Source organism: Penicillium oxalicum, chromosome III (genome assembly GCF_001723175.1).
Source record: "Penicillium oxalicum strain HP7-1 chromosome III, whole genome shotgun sequence".
Lineage (NCBI taxonomy): Eukaryota > Fungi > Ascomycota > Eurotiomycetes > Eurotiales > Aspergillaceae > Penicillium > Penicillium oxalicum.
The window spans coordinates 133,070-151,865 of NC_064652.1; the positions used below are offsets into that span (position 1 = coordinate 133,070).

Sequence of the window (18,796 nt, forward strand, 5' to 3'; positions counted from 1 at the left end):
TGCGCCGTTGGGTGGATGTACCACGCTATGATCTCAGATTATTGTTTATAATGTCTATTTCATTTTCTCCTTTTCCAATATCAACCGGTGCTTATATTTCGACGCATTGTCAAATTGCATGCGTTTTCAAATGGTTTGTGCAGAACAATACCTAAGAAGGTGCCAGTAATTCGTTTTATGTTATATTTTTCTCTATCACTCTTTCCTGTTTCCAGTCCCAATTCCGATGATCCATGTCAGACAATCTCCATCCCTCACGGACTTAGCCCCTAGCCCCTGGTCAAAACGAAATTTCACTCTTACATTCATCGTCAGTCCAACAGCCAAGAGAGTTCTTCGATCCTGAGCCTCCGATTGGAGACGACACCGAACTAGACTCTGTGTATCGGCCGCCGACAGGAGCTCTCAGGGGAACAAAAGTACCTCCTGGAATTGGTGTCGCTTGAGAATAAGGATTATTGCGCGCGAGCTGTTCATAAAAAGCAGAAGGTGACTGCTCTTCAAGAACGCCCCATGTCTGACATGGGAACATCGTTGAGCCTTGGGAGGAGGGGAATTGTCTCTCATCCAGATGTGAGGCCAAAAACTCAGGACTTGGGGCTCGAGATCTTCGAATTCGACCATTATCGGAATCATCCCACAAGCTGCTCGGTGAATCAGACGCGCTATCGGGACTCGACTGCACGTCTAGGAGATCCAGCCGCAGAGCCGACGCTGTCACGGGGCTCTTCGCAGAGTCAAGCGACATCACACTCTCAGATCGGTGGCGTGCGTCTGAAACTACCTTGGTCAGCTCATTTCTTGTCAGTTATCCCCGACGCGGGTGCGGGTTTGGGACGAACCACCTTTCCTTTTGGAATGGCGACGCTGATGACGCTTACGCCGGGATGGACTGCTTGGGTCAATCTGGCGGTCGCTCAGATACGCCTTGACGCAGGCCTTGCGGGCTCGCTTCATTCCTAGGGCCAGCTGGTCTGCTGTGTGACGCACATCCTCCGCCTCATTGGGACTGAAACGATTGATGCAATGGTCGACAAAGAGGGCCAGCTTCCGCGGGCGCTGATGTCTGCGTGTCCTGGTGCGAGACTGGATCACGACTCGAAGGTTGCAGAGAACATCCTTATTCACAGCGATGCATGCCAGTACACAAGCCGCACACTGATTCGGTTGATATGGCCAGGCATCCGGAGGAGTGATTCCATTTGCGCGTGGCTCTGTCCAGAGACCCCTCAACGCCCGAAGGCGATGCAGAATAGCCGTTTCTACGGGCTCTATCAACTTCGGGTACGCGTCGAGCTGGCGGAAGTGGGACGTAACTTCGCGTTTGATGAGACGAAAGATTCCATCGACCAGCTCATGATTCAGGAAGCTGTGTTGGCCACACAGCTCACCAAAGGGCCTCATGTTGCTGGAAGACGCACTCCGCTGGTGCAAGTCCTCTGGAAGCCCTCTGATCAACTCCCGAATCTGGTCGTGGAGTGTCTTGCTCAAGGTTGGAACAAAGTCAGAACCCGAATCTGGCTCGACTGTTAGCCCGTTCCTAAGATTAATCACGTCGGTAGTTGATTGTGACCTACAGTTTGACATCGGGTGTCCACAATCGAATGCCAGGCTCGTGACTTCGACATTTCTCGACCCTGCGGTCTTTCCGAGCAGATTCAACATGACTTGAGAGAGAATAATGATTTCCTGGCTTTGAGGAACTGATTGCAAAAGTAGAGTGAGATAAGAAAAATGTATGCGAGGTGTGGCGAAGGAAGGAGGAGTGAGAGAAGTGAGAGGAGTTGAGAAGTGAGAGGAGTTGAGAAGTGAGAGTTGGAGGTAAAAGAACGAGGGCACATGAGAGAAGCAAACTCACCAGGTTAACAAAGATCTTGGGAACCCATTTTCATCTTTGTATATTATCGCAATTGTTTGCTCTTCCATGTGAGCACAATCGACAAGGGTTTGCATTGTTCTTTGCTGCCTGTTAGCAACTACCTATCTGAATTGCATTGTTTCGAATCATGGACAACCGCCTTATCAGGTAACTTGGTGTTGTCTCGAGCCTACCACGAATGCTTAGGAGTTTGATATCTACTGAATCCAGTGGATGATAATCTTGGGGCCTTTGTTGTGCGGGAACTAAGCTTGAATAATGATGAAAGATCATTTCTAGGGTTGGTGGACATTGTTTTCATGAACTGCATCTTTGTGACCCCAGACACGTCGACATGCCCTTGAATAGGGACGAATGGAACACCTGACAAAACGAGGCCTATTTTGCTCTGATGAATCTCTGATTGAAATTGACTTCTGGACACACAGGCAGCAAATCCTCCACCACCTTCTGTCCCCAAATGAGATATTCGCACGCACAACTGGCAAAGATGACCCTTGACCATGTCAACACGATTATAGGTATTGCCTCCAACAAATTGACAGAATTACGGCGAAGACTGGTCCGATCCTTACAACAAATTCTCGCCAATATCACCATAGTTCCTGTTGATGCTCTTATCTTCTTCATCGATATCGGCGCCAATGCGCTGCGTGATGTGATGAGACTGATCGATCTTGCTCTGGATCCCCTGCTCGATCAGGTGGGAAAATCCCTTGGCTTTCTGTGTCCGGTTACTAGCTCCGATCTACTATTTCTGCTCCATGTCTTGCTAGTCTTGATACTGATTATTCGGATCTACTGAGCGAGCAGACATCCCTGAAATCTAATATTTGCGTGTCAAGTTGATGTAAAATCGAGCAGGAACACCTTCCATGAGACAGGCAGAAAGGTATGTATCTACAAATCCAACTGGATATGACCAATGCCTCGCGAAACACAGCTGAGCATTGCAGTCTCCTTCTCACTCTCCAACAAACCTGTCCCCCGGTGCTCGACGCGTCCTGCGTGCACGCCTACTCGGCAAGTGCCACAATTTCCAGCCTCACAGGAAGATGGAATATCGAATCCTGCCGATCGAAGCGTATCCAACAAACTTGCCTTCGCTGGCACCTCCAGTGCTCTTTGGGACTCGACCAGATCCACCGAGAAGGGTTCCCCGGTACTCTGTGCAAGAAAAGACTCGAAATGAAGATTTCCATCGGGAAGGCCGAGCTGCTTTGCCCCCTCCTGTACAGCCTTCATCAAGCGATCTCCAGCGCAGCAATAGATATGAGTATTATCATCAGCCTGTCGAAGAACATCAAGTACGTCCAAGGGCTTGCTCTCTTGCCTGCAATATATGGACAGATGATTATTCAGCGGCTGCAGAAGGGACTCAAAGGCGACTTCGTCCATAGACCGAACCGCATAGTAAAGATGATAGACCTGATTCGTCTCCCGCAATTTACGGGCCGAAGCGATGAGACCAGTGATACCAATTCCACCAGCAATCAGCAGATAACGATCAGCCTTCTCAGTCAGGGGAAAGGTGGTCACAAAATTGCTGATGCCGATGATGTCGCCTTCTTGAAGATTCTCGTGCACAAAACGAGACCCTCCTCGTGATGACTTATCCAATGCCACGCCTAAGATGAATTTGTTCCGATCCCCACCCACTACTGAATAAGCCCGGATCAATCGACCTCCCAATTTCAACCGAACATGGGTTCCAGGTAAAACTGGCTCGGCTGGATTTTGGGGCTTGACGGCCTCAAAGTTGAGCGAAATGACCGACGGTGTCTCCCGTCTTTTGTGTACGAGCCGGTACTCTGCCCACGTGTCCACGACTATAGCGCCATCGCCAACCAGCCTATGCTCCTGGTTTTCGAAATTCTTCTTCAGCCTGTTCTTGAAAATTGTTTTAATCTCGCTACCCAGTTGAACAAGGTCTGCGAGCTTTTCCATGGCCTCGAAATTCTCTTTTTCGAGGTAGAGATAATGCTGGACCTGAGCAATAGTCCAATTGGGATTTGGTCTTTCAAGCAGCACCATTTCGTCGCCCGCTTGTATGAACCCTCCCTCAATAATTCGGTAGAACCAGCCTGTTCGGAAGCTTTCCTGCGATAGTCTCGACATGTTTTTCTCTTGAAACCGATGGTTGAGCTTGTAACATGGTTGTCGCGGCTGGGTCACTTCCGCAATGACAGTCTGGCCTATCCGAACCCGATCTCCAATGCATGTGTTTCGTTCATTCGCTCGGCGACTGACCAAGTTCTCCCCAAAGCCTCCGGCACGGAAATGGTGCGCGCTTCCCGGCAGCTCCTCGCTCCAGGCATCATAATGGCGCGAGCAATATTGCATGAGCGCTCTTTCCGGGCCACCGTGGAGCTCGAAGACGTTCTCATCGCCTTGGCAGCCCAGCTCGTCCACCGCAACCGGGCCATAGCGAATCGACTTGAAAATTGCGGATTGATCGGGAAGTCCAAATACCGATTTGGCTTTCCCTGTACGTACCTCCAGAAGCTCATCTCGCTCCCAGGGCACTTGCAACTCCTGGATGATGCTGTTGCCCGCCATTGAGGCTTACTGAGACAGTGGTCAGCTGCGATGATGCGAATCTATTTTAATCAGAACTAGCACCATCAATCGCGGATGTTGACTTGATTGACTGGTTTGAGTAATCAGAAAGACCGCACGTTCGGAACCAGCCTAGATTGAGATCTGAGCTCTTTTTTGAAGGAGGGCTGACTGCAAGCTTAAAAATGTCGTGAGTGAGGATGACAAGGTCTGTGAGGTGTGAATGTATTCTGACGATGATCTTACAGTCCATGTGACACGAATGACTCAGATGCGGGGCCCCAAGCACCTCGTCCTTAGCATCTGAGTCCTGACACGCTACGCCCGCGAGGTTTGTGTTATCGCAACCTGGTGAAACAGCCAGTCTGGATGTGTAGATCATGACGTTGCAAGCTACCTCTGTTCCCAAGACGAAGACAAAACGAATGCAACAATGAGAGAAAGCGAGGCATACATCACGCAAATCAGCAGAACCGAGAGAAATGGGGAACGCGCTAACCGGCAATTGAGCGCCATCACATGACAATCGCAGCTGACTTGGAAAGCGGGTTTATTTTGTGAGATTCATGTGTGTTCTTTTTTTGTATAGCTCATCGCTTGTCGAAGACTACTTGCTGGGTGGAACTGGGAGCTTACGGACAGCAGTTCCGGCGTCAATCCATATCGGAAGGACCTCGTTTGCACTGTATACATAGGTACCTGCGGCTATGGCGACTCGAATACGTCTTACGCGAAGAGAATCTAACAATACTCCTCTGCCGTATACCGCGTCTCCTTTGTATCTATTCTGGAGCGATATCTGTCTAGCCATCCAATATGCCTGGGCTCTTCCGTGGATTGTGCTCCCTCTTCGTCTCGGACGAACGAGCTCACTCGACGAGTTGCATCTGTCACTGCAAGGCGCGATATCGGTGATCACGCAGCTATTTCTCGCGGTCTTTCAGTTGCTTTTTCTACTTTGCTTGCCAATTTTGGCGTTCGTCCCGATACCAGTACCCTGGGCCCTTGCTTTCATCGCGGTCTCGTTGACATTCAACTATACTGTCACTATGTTGATTTTGAATGGCTTCCAACGGGTCTTGGAGTCCAAAGCTCCAGTGATTGAACAGCCTTGGCATCAAAAGGAGCGTTGGCTCTATATTAATGGTGTTGCAAACGGGTTAGTCGATCGATCTCGCTGCCACTGTGTTAGAAATCCACTGCTGAATAAGTTAGTCATTTCTGGGTCCAAAACAACATCGATCAACTGTCATACACATTTGGACGGAAGATTCTTGGTATACACAATCGCACGTACGTGACAAAGATCCAACCCCCGTACATCAATTTCCACCATAGTTTTCAGGGCCAAGTTAACTTTGTAAACAGTGGTGGCATTCTTTTTGATCTTGTTGAATGTTTGATCCAGCGTGGCTTCTCGTATGCTACGGGGGATATAAGGCGAGCTTACGTTCTCATTAAAGGAGCGCTGCTTGATTCTTCAGTAGAGAAAGTTGTCCTCGTTCTTCACAGTCAAGGGGGCATTGAAGGTGGTCTGATTATCGACTGGCTTCTTGACGAATTGCCTCAAGATCTGCTCCATCAGCTAGAGGTCTACACTTTTGGAAACGCCGCGAATCATTTCAACAACCCACTGAGGTCCTGCCGTGCATCTGGTCTATCCGGGCTGTCGACCCGTCGATCAATCAGCTACATTGAGCACTATGCCAACTCGAATGACCCGGTTTCATGGCTAGGTATACTTCGATTCGCCAGCATTCCAAACCGATATCTCGGACGTTTATTCGTTCGGCCCGGCTCGGGTCACTTGATGAACCAACACTACTTGGACAACATGTTCACACTGGGACCCGACAAAAGAGTACTCGACTCGAATCCATTCATGGATATGACTGTGGATGTTCCTCTGGCCCTTATTTCTCAAAATGTGAGGGGGCTTTCAAGAGCAACCGGGACGCTCAATGAACCGGCCGAGGAAGATCTCTTTCCAGTCCCGACACCTGCAACTGCTCTACAAAATGGCAAAGTTCAGAATGGACAAGGTGATGAAGAGCTACATGTCAAGGATTTCAGCCGACTATGGCAGTACCGAAATGGCGGCTCTCCCGATAGGTAGTGGGAACGTCAAGTCTTAAAATCGACGCAATGTAAATGACAAGGTGCTGGAGGATGGAGGATGTCAAAATTTCCGAAATCTGAAAGAAGCAGGAGCTGTGCCAAAGCTACCTAGGTGAACAGAATGGACAGTAATTGTGCAGATGTCTTGTATCTGTCTTTGTTGGTTGGCAATTGGATAACAATCCTTTGATTCATACCAAGCCTTTGAGCGAACGAAGCATTGTTGGCCTATTTTCCACAGTAACGAAAGCTATATGTCTGCAGCAAACCAAAAACGGTTGATTTGAAAATAATCATTGGTTTATATATCTTTAGAGACCCAGAGAGCCCTATATTAGTGCCCCTCTTTCCTGTCCTCTTAGAAAGCATCTAGTGAGTGAGCAGCCCAGACGCCGAGGCTGGTGGTTCTCGTTCGATCCCAAACGAGCGCGCGGTACTCTCCTTGCCTGAGCATATTGAATAAAGTGAGCCACCTCCATCTGGCTGCAGCCATATCTCTGTGCCGATCAAGAGGCTGTTTCGCCATAGTGTTATGATGGCCAACAGACTCCCCGTTCAATATAGTCCCGGCTGGCATCCCTATCCAACGCCACCATCTTCACCCCCACATAATCCATATCCTTCACCTCCGCCGAGCCCGCGATCTTGTCTCAGTGTTCGACATCGTTTTGATACGGCATCTCACGTGTTCAAAGACCTTCAGTCCTACGATCCACGTTAGAATTGCGCGGCAGACCGTCACAGCTCGGTACTTAATGGAGAGATCATTTCAGGCTAGATGCCTTCTAACTGCTTATATTGGAGCACTACGGATCTAGCATGGGAAATCTTACTACCGTCATATGCGTGATCAAGGGGTCTGTTCAGTTTTGATAGAGCTCTGTTGTATCGCCCCGTGGAAAGGTCACTGAGAAATCTAGTCTCGGTGCGAGGTGGGCCAGAGAATTGCCCGTTGTGTCGTTTTCACGAGCTTCTCCCGTCCATAACTATATATCAATCAGATCCATGCGAGATATAAACAGCACTCTCGCCTACGCGGTCCACTTATCGTGAAGACCTGGGTGTTTTAAGAAATCCAGGAGTTTCAATGGCCCTTGAAGCAAGGAAAGAATAACGCCAGGCGCCGTGCAATGCATGAAGAACGTCTGAGAATTTGCTTTTCATTGACAGCATCAGGCCTTGCCCTTCTTCTTATCCTTTTTCTTCTTTTCTGAGCCGCCTGCTCCGGCAGGCTCACCGCCACCCAGCGCGGCCATGTCTGCCAGTCCCGGGATTGAGGGCATTCCCGGCATCCCCTGCATGTTCTGCATTTCGGCCATGGCCTCCTTGAACGGGTTGTCGCTCACACCCCCGCCGCTGTAAGCGGGAGAGTGGATAGGCAGGATCTTGCCAATCTTCCAACCCCGCGGGGCGGAGGGAGCTGCGGGGAGCTTCTCAGGCATAGGCAATCCGCGAATTCGCAAGCGGTACGGTGATTGCTCGGTGGTTGGATGAGACTTGAGATATTGGGCAACAAGAATGTAGAGGTGGTGCTCTTGAAACGAGGGATAAGTCAGTCACCAGGTCAGCCAGTAAACTAAACCGGGCGGAGCCCGGGGCCACTCACTGTTCTTGATCTTCGGGTTGATCAGCCGACCATCCTCATTCTTCAGAAGTACCCGCACACGGCCGGGATTTGCCCAGTCCTTGGGATGAAGTTTGTCTGCTTCCAATCCGGCCTGTAGCCCAACCATCTGCACTGCATCCAAGATGTCGCGAGCTAGAGGATTCTCGACTGCGAGCTCAGAGCCGACCTTGCGACCCTCTGCGCGCGAGCGCGACTTGTCGAAATATACTGGATAAAGACATTGAAAATGCCTGGGGATCTCGCGCTGCGGCTCCGGAAGCTGTTGCGCCATCGAGGCCATTGAGGCCATCGGCGAGGGTGCGGCGGGAGGTGGGTTCGCACGCTTAGGAATTGACGCGGGCTCGATGATGGAGTCGACTGCCATCGAGTCTGAGGGTGCGACCTCATCCGGATCCGAGTCAGACACCTCTTCGATGCGGGCGTGGTGCGACATTGTGGGTAGAGAGTGATGGGTGGATGAAATTGAGGGGAGAGAGGAAGAAAGTGCGGGAGGTGTGGTCTTTGCGGCCATCTGATCTTCTGTGCGGGCGGCGGGCGGCGGGCGGAGGACAACTGACCAGTTGTTGCTGCGGACAGGGAATCCGGGGTAGTTGGGAATACATTCTCAACTCACCAGGAGCTACTTTTACAGGCTGGCTGACTGACCACAGCCTGTATAAAAAAGTGAGTCCCTCCTTTGCAGGTGTTTTACTTCAAGACAAAAATAAACGAAAATTTCATTACATACTTCGAATTCAACTGAGATCTATAAGTAGCATCGATATACTTCAGCCATAGTCATAACTTCCGAGGGTGATTAACAATCATGGGTTTATGGAGCTTGCATTGATGGCTTCGTGTGTATTTATTTCAATCTCAAACCTACCTAACATCGGAATCTTTTTCGCCAGGAGCAGTCGGGTCACGGCAATCTTAAGGCGTTGGAAGTTCTAGGTGTGTTGTCAAATAGATGCGTGTGCCCACAAACTGTGTACGGTACCACGAACCATTTTGATTTGTTTCGGGCATGCGATTAATCACGACAGATGTTTTCTTAGTGATACTCGGTGGCTTTTGATATCTTCTCGAATCGACGGCAATGCCGGACGGTGGATCTCAAGGCCATGGAATACAACACAGCCGATCCCTGCCTGACGTACCGTTGAATACATTTCGGAAGCGACCTTGCAGTTATCTTTGGCTACAACTGATTCTAGCATTACTTGAGCATTCAGTTCCTCTCTGCCATGTGTTTCAATCAGTGATCGCCTACCCGTAAAAGGCGCCCCCCGCCAGCCCGGCACACTCGGCTTCTCCACGGTTCGGCATGCCGAACCCACCGGCGACTGTTGCCCCGCATTCAACCAATAGCCTCGGATGAGATACGAGGATCAATTAGCCTGTCTGAAGTATAAATGTAAGGACGTTCTCCCGATGTCACAATTGCAGACTCGTTCATAACCTGGAATTTCCAGTTTCATTTATATACTTGTTTTGTTTTGATCCCTGCTAAGAGTGGAAAACTACCTAAAGCGCCAATTCTCTCCGTTGTTGTCACCCTTACCCTCACTGCCTTCACGACGCCATGTCCAGTGCTGTCTTACATAGAGATACTCATTTCGTCCCCCGCAAAGCCGTCGGCGGCAAGGGATGCTACATTTTCCTCGAAGATGGTACCAAATTTCTGGACTCCACCGGAGGTGCCGCAGTGTCCTGTTTAGGCCATGGAAATGAGCAAGTGACCCAAGCTATCAAGGAGCAGATTGACCAGATTTCGTACTGTCACTCTGCTTTCTTTGGAACACAAGCAACGGAGGACCTTGCAACATTTCTCTCAGCATCGACAGGTGGGAAAATGTCGAAATTGTTCGTGGTTAGCTCAGGTACGTGCTGCTATGCGGAACAGACTTTGGCTTTGGCTAAAGTTGTCTCTGATGTGATCTTCTTAGGATCCGAGGCTGTTGAGGCGGCTTTGAAGCTTGCTCGACAGTATTTTCTGGAGCTGGCTACGCCGCAGCCGGAGCGGACAAGGTTTATCTCTCGCCTATCCTCATACCATGGTACTACGCTTGGGGCATTAGGCGCGGGTGGACATGCTCAACGACGACAGCCATTCGAGCCTCTCTTAGCACAGAACACGTCGCATGTCTCACCCTGCTATCCTTATCGCGGGAAGAAAGCACAAGAGTCTGACGCAGAATACGTGGCTCGCCTTGCAAGAGAGCTGGATGCAGAGTTTCAACGAGTTGGTCCGGAAAAGGTGTGCGCTTTTATCGCCGAGCCGGTCGTTGGTGCGGTAAGTACAGCAAGAATTTGGTCACGACCCGGCAACGTTAGCTGACGTTACAAAGGCCCTTGGTTGCGTCCCGGCCGTCCCAGGTTACTTTCCGGCCATGAAGGCTGTTTGTAAGAAATACGGAGCTCTTCTCATCTTGGACGAGATCATGTGCGGCATGGGTCGTTGCGGGACACTTCATGCGTGGGAGCAAGAGGATATTGTGCCCGATATTCAAACAATTGCAAAAGGCCTTGGTGGTGGCTACGTGCCAGTGTCTGGAATCTTGATCAATGATTCTATCGTTCAGACGATGGATAAGGGTACAGGCCAATTTCGACACGGGCAGACTTACCAGGGCCATCCAGTCTCGTGTGCAGCAGCGCTTGCCGTCCAAAGGACTATCAAGGAACAATCTCTTCTCGATAATGTGCGTGAAATGGGTCGTTATCTTGAGTATCGTCTCCGTCAGCGATTCGAAGATCATCCTCACGTTGGTGATATTCGTGGGAAAGGGCTTTTCTGGGGCGTGAGTTTGATGTTTATCTCGTTTCTCTGTACTTTTGATTCTGAGTCCCGACTGACACAATCGATATCAATCCACAGTTGGAGTTTGTGCAGGACAGAACCACCAAGGAACCCTTCGATCCGAAGCATCGTTTGGCATTCCACATTCAAGAGACTGGTCTAAAGAAAGAGCACGCTGTTTCATTCTACGGTTGTTCCGGTACAGTCGATGGAATTCGTGGTGACCATGTGGTACTGGCACCGCCTTACATTGTGACTAAAGCGGAGATTGACATTCTAGTGGACACACTTGACAAAGTCTTGACGATTGTCCTGGCTGAACTTCAGCAATAGTCACCGGCGTTTCTCATCAACAACGGTCTTTTCTCGTCGTTTTCAATAAGATGGATCATCGAGTCTTGGTGGAGATGTCTTCCTCTCAATAAGGGTCTCATGTACAGGGAAACTCAGTCGCTTCGTTGTCCGCTTACTTAAATAACGAACAATGCCTAAAATGCTCTGATCAGTCATTTCTTGTACGTTCTGCTGATTCTACCTGTGTAATAGACAGGTATTCCTTTTGTGAAACAAGACAGAGGACATTGTATTTATAGCTTTACTGTCGTCCATCTTTTCTAGACATCTTTGTCTTTATAAATATGATAGAATATAGTTGGATCAAGTGTTCGGATGTGCCAGGCTACTCGCGCACAACAATGGAAATAGATGAAATTCCAGGCGCTCTTTTTGAATGGAACGTGCTTTGCTTGTAATAATCACTCTCTAATCTTAGGCATGCGCAAAGCATCTTGCGTGTTCGATTGTAGACAGATGTCGGGTGCCGCAATGAAAGATTGCAAAGAGCGTCATCTGCAGGACTGATTCATCTACAAGATTTACCAGCAAGATATGCTGCGAGACCGCGAATGATTGTTTTTTAATCTCTCTTTTGAGTAGCCAGCGATTCAAAATTGAAGAGGGATGGATAGATAAATACCGAATGTAGGTTAGCGCATATCCTTTGCCGATAAAGGTTCCTTGAGGAGAGAAAACCAGAAAGATGGCTAGGTGCTCCTGTGTAGGGTGGGCGTAGTGCCCGTGAAGGCAAACATGAACCAAGCTTCGGCGGTGTCCAGCAATTGCACAAGGATCTGTAAGTCTTGAAACCAAAAGTATGTGTGGATTGATTACACTGAGGTTCAACCTTATCCGTAAAATATCGAAGAGAGCTACGAGATGACAGTGACATATATTGTTGTTAGCCATCACCCTGGATAGTGGCAGTCTCGTAGTACAGGTTCGATCCTAAAAGTTACGGCTCGCAAAGGTGGATGAAATGAAAGCAAAGCGGAATGTGCTGCAAATACCATTCGAGATGGCTCATTCTGTTTTGGGTATCCTTGTATCATACATATCAAATCTTTGTTTGGGCTTAGGCTTCAATTGCACCCGCTTTTTTCGCAAGGCCATCCGTCTCGAGATGCATCTTGGAGGAACCGTTTGGAACAGAAATCTCCGTGGGCATAGAGCTAGGTGCCCACAACCCTGCGACCGTCTCAACTGCCCGTTCAACAACGACTCGGACACGATCACGAAGCACAGCGTTTGCGCACTCCACTTCCAAAGTCTCAAGCCATACTCGCGCAACATGCTTGTCTACCTTAATCTCAAGACCAGGTACTGGAATACCCAAGGCATGGAGGCGGTCCAGCTCTGCTGATTCAATATCTGCCACACGCTCTTCCTTGACTGCCTCAGTGGCTTCGGATGTGCCGTTGACCAGATCTGCTGGAACCCGCGGTCTCTCAATCGGACCAATATCTGATCCAAACTGGGCCTCCAGCATCATGAGAAGGCGAGCCAGGCGGTCTTCGGGTCCAACATATGCATGGGGATTCCGAGCAGGTGAAAAAGATTCGTCGTCATGATGATGGTGATGGTGATGTTTATCTTTTGCAGATTCTGCAGAGTATTAGCATGCCGGGCACAGTTGAGACGGCCAGAAAAGGGGGTTGCTTACGCTTGACGGAGGCTGGACTGCTCTCTACTGTAAGAAGTACAGCCATTACTGCATCAGCAACGCCGTCGTTCATCATATTACCTTCCCACTCAAGTTCGATCTCGCGGGTTCGGGGGTGATAATGAAGAGTCACACATCCCATCACCAAATATGTTTTTTTTTCCTCCATATGGATCTCCTCGTCCGCGGCTTCCTGCTTCGGGTCTGTCAACGAAGAGTCGTCGTTCGTCTCTTTCTTGCGTTTTTGATGAGATCGAAGCCCGGTCTCCTCAATGGCCCCGAATGTACCTTCAAGCGCCCATCGGATAAGATCCATGCTCGCAGAGCTGAGTGTTAGATGTTGCTTGCAAACAATAGTGGTAGTTGTCAAGCCGGCATATTCCCGAAGATCGTCCGCAGCCATGAGGGACAGATCAAAGCCGTTCTGAACTAGAACTCCTGCCATCAATTGGCTCTCATCTTCAGGGCCGGGGGGTACAATGTCTGCCAGTCTGCCGACGACGCGAGCAAACTTGTCTTTGCGGAATGGAATGCGAAGTTCGGAACAGTTGGCAGGCGTAAAGACTTTGGTTGGAGTAGCCTTCTGAGCGTTGAGAGATAGGAGCTTGGACTTCAGGCGCATCATTTGATGCTTTTCACCATGTACCAAAATCTGTTCCTCGCAGTCAGTATTCGGCTGAAGCTACAGATTGAGGGGACTCGGGTTTGAATGCACATACAACCACCGGCGCAGCTACTTCTTCGATGAAGTTTCGGTTCTCAACACCGTCAACATGCGCGGCAAAGCTGATTTCATCGATGGTGCAACGACGTGGTATCATGACCTTTTGATCCTCATCATTCCCTCCCGGAACACGCCCACGACCTTGCCCCGTTGACACTTTTGACATGATGGCAGGAATGGCTTCGGGCTCGTTGAGCAGCTGCTTTGCCATTGTTCCCTCGACGCTATAACCTGTCATCACCACACCATTGCGGTCGCTGGGTGCCCATCTTTCGAGCAGCTCACGACTCGTACCGGTCTGCAGCATACCGGGGGACGCTATCATCACGCATCCACCAACATCGTCAAACCGTTCAAGGCTACGAAGACTTCTCACAAAACGGAAATCCCAAGGGCCTGCTGTGGCGCTCTTGTCTCCGCTCGCCTCCGCTTCAGCCATGCGCTGCCTGAAAAGTCGTTTGATGTTGTCATTCATGGCACCGATGTATGTCTGATACACCACCATACACCGTCGGGCCATGTTACCGATATAGTAAATCGGAACTTTCTGTAGCTCAGGATGCCGCTCCCAATATTCTTCAAGAATGAGCAGCAACTCTTGAGCACGACCAAGCGCGAATACGGGCATCAAAACTCGCCCTCCGCGATTCAGGATTCCCGTAATCGATTTCATAAGTGCGGCCTCCCGCTCCAATCGGGGTGGATTAGAAGAAATGCCAAATGTGGACTCGGTGATTAATACATCAATTTTAATGCCCCGGGGAACCTCGGCAGGTATCAAATGGCGGTCCTCTTCGCGTGAGTAATCACCCGTAAAGAGGATATTCAAGCCCGCGATAGATACAAGGAACATGGCGGCGCCCAAAACATGACCAGCGGGGAAAGGCGTGATTCGAATGCTGTTGATTGTGTGCGTGGTATTGAAGTCAATTGTTTCAATCAGGGGGAGAGTTGAAAGATGATCGCGTTCTGTGTATAAGGAGGTTCGTTGGTCGGAAGAGGATGAGGTATTGCTGACCCGGACATTGTCTTGGATCAGCCACTTGTAGATGGCCTTTGTCGCGTGGGTCATGAAGACTCGACCTTTGAAGTTTGTCTTGCTCAGAACGTAGGGGAGTGCGGAGGAGTGGTCAACGTGAAAGCTAGAATAATTGAAAGGTGACCTGATTAGTACCATTTATATGAATGATCTTCCCCAGAACGGACAGGAAGTGTCAGGTCAAAGTCCAATATAGAAACATGAAGCTGGTCACACTGCACAACGTAGCACAACCCCATAGAGACAGATACAATATGGCCAGTCGCGATTGCGCCTTGGAGAACGTCTCGAGCTGGAATGAGCACTTGGAATCTTCACGTACTGACTGATCAAAAGGATATCGACAGTGCTCAGATCAAACTCATCGAAAAATGGAAGCGCAGAGAACCCTTCCTTTGCTGGATGCATACCCGCGTCGAACTAAAAATCAAAGTATTTAGTTGACAATTGTGAAATATTTCATTTCTGGGACGCACCATGACCGTTTTGCCCTTGTACTGAATGATGTGACATGATCGTCCGACCTCATTGCCTCCACCCAGGCAGTAGAAGGCAAGCTCATCAGACGGGTCCACTGGCTCATTTTCAACGCCAGTCCCCATCGCCGAGGCTTTGCGCTTAGTCGCCATTTTGGCGTCGACACTGTGCGCCTGCTGATGGTCTTAGGAGCTCTGTTGGGGTCAACCCAGGATAAGGACCGGCTCGGTCTGAAACCACCACGGCGCAAGTCGCGAACAACGCTTTGTTCGCCAATCAAACGGAAGTGATGCTAGTTCGACAGTAAGAGGCGACTCAGGCAGAGGAAACACCGAGCATTGATCGAAAAGTGGAAAGAAATGCGGCATCTGAGAGGTAAGCCTTCCTCAAGACGCGGCGTTATCTCGTATATCACGTGACAACGCGAACCGCGGAGCAAAACCTCAAGATACGCCAGAAAGCTCCCGGAGCATCCACTCAACCGTCATCTGCATCGTGGACCTCACTGTCCATACGACTCGTACTCGCCATATTTCTGCCGCTTTCATCAGGTTGTATAGACTTCATGTTTGAATGGTACTTGTGAGATGATCAGAGCAGGTGGTAGTTGGTGGTGCGAGCAAATCGCTCACTTCAGAGATCTCGCGTGGAACAATTGTCAAGCCATCCGCGCTGCGCAATAGCAACTCTTATCGATCCTTCACTAAATTTGGTTGAAGAGGCGCTTCACCATGGCGCAGGCACGACCTCCTCAACCGCAGGGGCAGCAGCAGCAACAGCAACCCCCACCACAGTTCGCTACGCATCCCTTCTCTCCACCTATTTCTTCGCCTTCGCCTCACTCTGGACAGTCTCCCGTCAATGGAGCTATCGCGCCGCCGCCCCAGAAGAAACCTCGCCTATCTCCCCTTCCGCAATCTCAAACACAGTCACCCTACGCATCTCCCAGCTTTGGCGCAATGCAATTACCTCCGAGTCAGCCGTCAATGAACGGAATGACCAGTAATTTTGCCCCATCTACTCCTACCGGTGCTGCGCCCGCCCAGGGAACGATGGGACCTCCATCGCGTCCTGTTGATAAAACGACCGATGCCGCTGAGCTGACAGACGTGTTGGCCTCGTCGGGCATCGATGTTCGGGAAGAAGAGGCTTTCCTCACACGCAGTTTCTCCGGGCCAAATGCGCAGGCGCAGGCGCCCAGCAGACCTCCGCTACCGCAGCAACAGTCACAAACAAATGCATCATTCGCCTCGCAAGCATCGACAACGGGGACGATTTCAGCATCGAGCAGCTTTGGCGATTTACCCAACGCGAAACCAGCCGCTGCGCAGGGTTCGTTCTCCACAGATCCGACCTCTCAAAGCAGTACCATCAGCAATCAGCCCAATCGCGCAGATACAGAAGCCGCACGGCGGGCGCAGTACCATCTTCAGGAACCGTTCCTTTTTGCCAAGCTTGTGGAGCAGAAAATCCAGAAGCGTGGCTTTGAGCTTGGAGTCCGAATCCCTTCAGAGGGTCTTTTTCATCCAGTACCGGGTCGACAGGCTCCCATTGAGGTCACAGGGCCCGATGGTTCGTCCATCGTACGAACAGGCCAAACTATTCTAAACCAGGAAGGGGCGCCCCTTGTGGATATCCTGAATCTCGTATCCCTCTCCTGCGAGGAACGTCTACGAGGAGTTATAGATTATTCAGCCGCGCTAGCGCGTAGCCGCAGAGCCCATTCGCATGGTGTCGTCCCTGATGCGTGGGTGGACATTGCGCAACCTCTGGGTCCTATTGCAGGGAATACCGTGACCCCATCTAAACGTAAGAACGAGCCCAGTCGTACTAACCCGCGGATGATGTCTGGATAATCAAACTAACTTGAGTCTCTATCATCAGGGCCTAATGTCGATGGCGAGAGTGCTGCTCGAAAACCAGTTGCGGAAAGATATAAGGGGCTGATTACACGAGAAAGTAACCAAGAAAACAAGCGTGCTGCAAAGCGTGCCAAAAGGGGATCTGCCACGACATCGGGTGACGACGCGAGCGCTCGATATGATCCGGTGGCCATTATGGGATCCGCTCCGTCTACGCCAATCGGTGATAGGGCTCCAACTTTTGACAGCAAGAAGTCGATGACCAAGAAGGAGCAAAAGAAGATGATGGACAACAAGGCCAACGAGGCACAACAACACCAACAGTCGGTGGAGACAGCGCGTCTTGCAACCAATTCCATGCTTTCAGGGCGCATGTTTGGTGCGAAAAAATCATACTCATGGTTAAAGCCAGGCGGGTCGTCCAGCGGTTTCTCAACGCCTACCCGGGCGGCCCCCACAACACCAACAACCGGTCCAGAGAAGCCCAGTCGGTCGAGCGAGACACCAGCTGGTCCACCAAAGCGCCGACTCGGTACGTGGCGAGAAGATCAAGAAAAGGGGCGGGGAATTCAGGTTCGGGATATTCTATTTGCTGTCGAGGCCGATGGACGTGCAAGCAAGCATGTTCAAAAGGGTTATTCAAGAGACCCGAAGGAGGATCGTGTGTTTTGAACTGGCCCATGCACTTGTAATTTTAATGGATATAGCGCATGCTTAAATGAATCTTCAAAATCGACGGCATCATGACTGGCACCCACTCAAATGGTACCGCTAGATTGCGAAAAATGCCGCCGTTTGGCAAGGGATCACGAGAAATGCTTGAAGTCATCCAAAGTATGCCTATGGCACGTAGAGATCACTTGACCCTAATCCCAAGGCACACAGGCTCCCTAACAGTATCAGACAGACTCGTGATTAGCCGATAGGGAAAATACACGGATATCATTCATGCCATCTTCGGGATGAACAGATGTGGAGAACACGGTGATATTGTCAAAGACGATTTGCCAACGTGAATGTTTGAACTGAGGCTTGGTCATCCTGTCAAGATCGCATCCCTGATTTGGGATGATCCGAACGCTAGCATGTGCCTCCTCGAAAATGGTCTTAGTCTGCCAGAAACAGGCAGTTCTCTTACTTGGGTCGGGCAAAGATAGCTCTTCTTGAAACTGCCAGGCCAGGGAGAGATGCAAATTCAGCTATGTGACTCTCCTCGGTGCTATGAGGTGCTTGAAGACTTGCGTAGGCTATCAAAAAGAGTCTTGGGGGTGAAATGAGGGCTCCCGTCCGTTTGAATCACCCACCGTTCAATGCCTTGCCCCAGTCATACTGGCGTCGCCCAAAGGTCCATCTGGCTGGCTCACGACCACCTCTTCGAGTTGAACATCGGCTTTGGCGCTTGGAACTCCACCGCCCAATGTCGACCACTAAATAACAGTGGACTCGTGGCAAAACTTGATATTCACTGCATTGCAGCCTTCGTGGCCGGTGTAGCTCCGTAGACGCCACTGGGTAGACTAACGATCACAACCTTGTGGTGGCCGATGCTACCACGAGGACAAGGGCTCTCATCATCCCTTTTGCAAAGGCAGGCTAGGATGTCCTTTGTCCAACATCAGCTTGGCCGCCGCCGCCTTTGTGGGCAAGGCGCAGATCCACATGACGGTGTATTTTCTCATATGACCAGCATGTCTTGCTCATCATGAGCCACCGGGACATTTGATCGAGGC

The 18,796-nt window shown here is 50.3% G+C and overlaps 9 protein-coding genes across 9 annotated transcripts; 4 read left to right on the forward strand and 5 right to left on the reverse strand.

The window, feature by feature from the left end:
- Window positions 1-280: 280 nt before the first annotated feature.
- Window positions 281-1,665, reverse strand: POX_c03527 (uncharacterized protein; the record flags this gene model as incomplete). Its single annotated transcript, XM_050112422.1, has 3 exons — window positions 281-780; window positions 843-1,517; window positions 1,578-1,665. The coding sequence occupies 3 exons, from the start codon at window positions 1,663-1,665 to the stop codon at window positions 281-283; spliced, it is 1,263 nt and encodes a 420-aa protein (XP_049969978.1).
- A 704-nt stretch (window positions 1,666-2,369) lies between these two features.
- POX_c03528 (uncharacterized protein) lies at window positions 2,370-2,661 on the forward strand (the record flags this gene model as incomplete). Its single annotated transcript, XM_050112423.1, has 2 exons — window positions 2,370-2,582; window positions 2,656-2,661. 2 exons carry the CDS (start codon window positions 2,370-2,372, stop codon window positions 2,659-2,661), a joined length of 219 nt encoding a protein of 72 aa, XP_049969979.1.
- Window positions 2,662-2,779: 118 nt separating this feature from the next.
- Window positions 2,780-4,438, reverse strand: POX_c03529 (uncharacterized protein; the record flags this gene model as incomplete). The annotated part of the gene is made up of 1 exon (XM_050112424.1): window positions 2,780-4,438. One exon carries the CDS (start codon window positions 4,436-4,438, stop codon window positions 2,780-2,782), a length of 1,659 nt encoding a protein of 552 aa, XP_049969980.1.
- Window positions 4,439-4,542: 104 nt separating this feature from the next.
- On the reverse strand, window positions 4,543-4,820 carry POX_c03530 (uncharacterized protein; the record flags this gene model as incomplete). Its single annotated transcript, XM_050112425.1, has 2 exons — window positions 4,543-4,616; window positions 4,685-4,820. 2 exons carry the CDS (start codon window positions 4,818-4,820, stop codon window positions 4,543-4,545), a joined length of 210 nt encoding a protein of 69 aa, XP_049969981.1.
- Window positions 4,821-5,487: 667 nt separating this feature from the next.
- On the forward strand, window positions 5,488-6,554 carry POX_c03531 (uncharacterized protein; the record flags this gene model as incomplete). The annotated part of the gene is made up of 3 exons (XM_050112426.1): window positions 5,488-5,597; window positions 5,654-5,731; window positions 5,807-6,554. The coding sequence occupies 3 exons, from the start codon at window positions 5,488-5,490 to the stop codon at window positions 6,552-6,554; spliced, it is 936 nt and encodes a 311-aa protein (XP_049969982.1).
- Window positions 6,555-7,728: 1,174 nt separating this feature from the next.
- POX_c03532 (Signal recognition particle SEC65 subunit) lies at window positions 7,729-8,616 on the reverse strand (the record flags this gene model as incomplete). Its single annotated transcript, XM_050112427.1, has 2 exons — window positions 7,729-8,090; window positions 8,163-8,616. 2 exons carry the CDS (start codon window positions 8,614-8,616, stop codon window positions 7,729-7,731), a joined length of 816 nt encoding a protein of 271 aa, XP_049969983.1.
- Window positions 8,617-9,747: 1,131 nt separating this feature from the next.
- POX_c03533 (Aminotransferase) lies at window positions 9,748-11,298 on the forward strand (the record flags this gene model as incomplete). The annotated part of the gene is made up of 4 exons (XM_050112428.1): window positions 9,748-10,045; window positions 10,112-10,458; window positions 10,514-10,966; window positions 11,044-11,298. The coding sequence occupies 4 exons, from the start codon at window positions 9,748-9,750 to the stop codon at window positions 11,296-11,298; spliced, it is 1,353 nt and encodes a 450-aa protein (XP_049969984.1).
- Window positions 11,299-12,376: 1,078 nt separating this feature from the next.
- On the reverse strand, window positions 12,377-15,356 carry POX_c03534 (Endoribonuclease ysh1; the record flags this gene model as incomplete). The annotated part of the gene is made up of 5 exons (XM_050112429.1): window positions 12,377-12,906; window positions 12,965-13,616; window positions 13,684-14,830; window positions 15,050-15,147; window positions 15,204-15,356. 5 exons carry the CDS (start codon window positions 15,354-15,356, stop codon window positions 12,377-12,379), a joined length of 2,580 nt encoding a protein of 859 aa, XP_049969985.1.
- A 579-nt stretch (window positions 15,357-15,935) lies between these two features.
- On the forward strand, window positions 15,936-17,738 carry POX_c03535 (uncharacterized protein; the record flags this gene model as incomplete). Its single annotated transcript, XM_050112430.1, has 2 exons — window positions 15,936-17,013; window positions 17,089-17,738. 2 exons carry the CDS (start codon window positions 15,936-15,938, stop codon window positions 17,736-17,738), a joined length of 1,728 nt encoding a protein of 575 aa, XP_049969986.1.
- Between the last annotated feature and the right edge of the window lie 1,058 nt (window positions 17,739-18,796).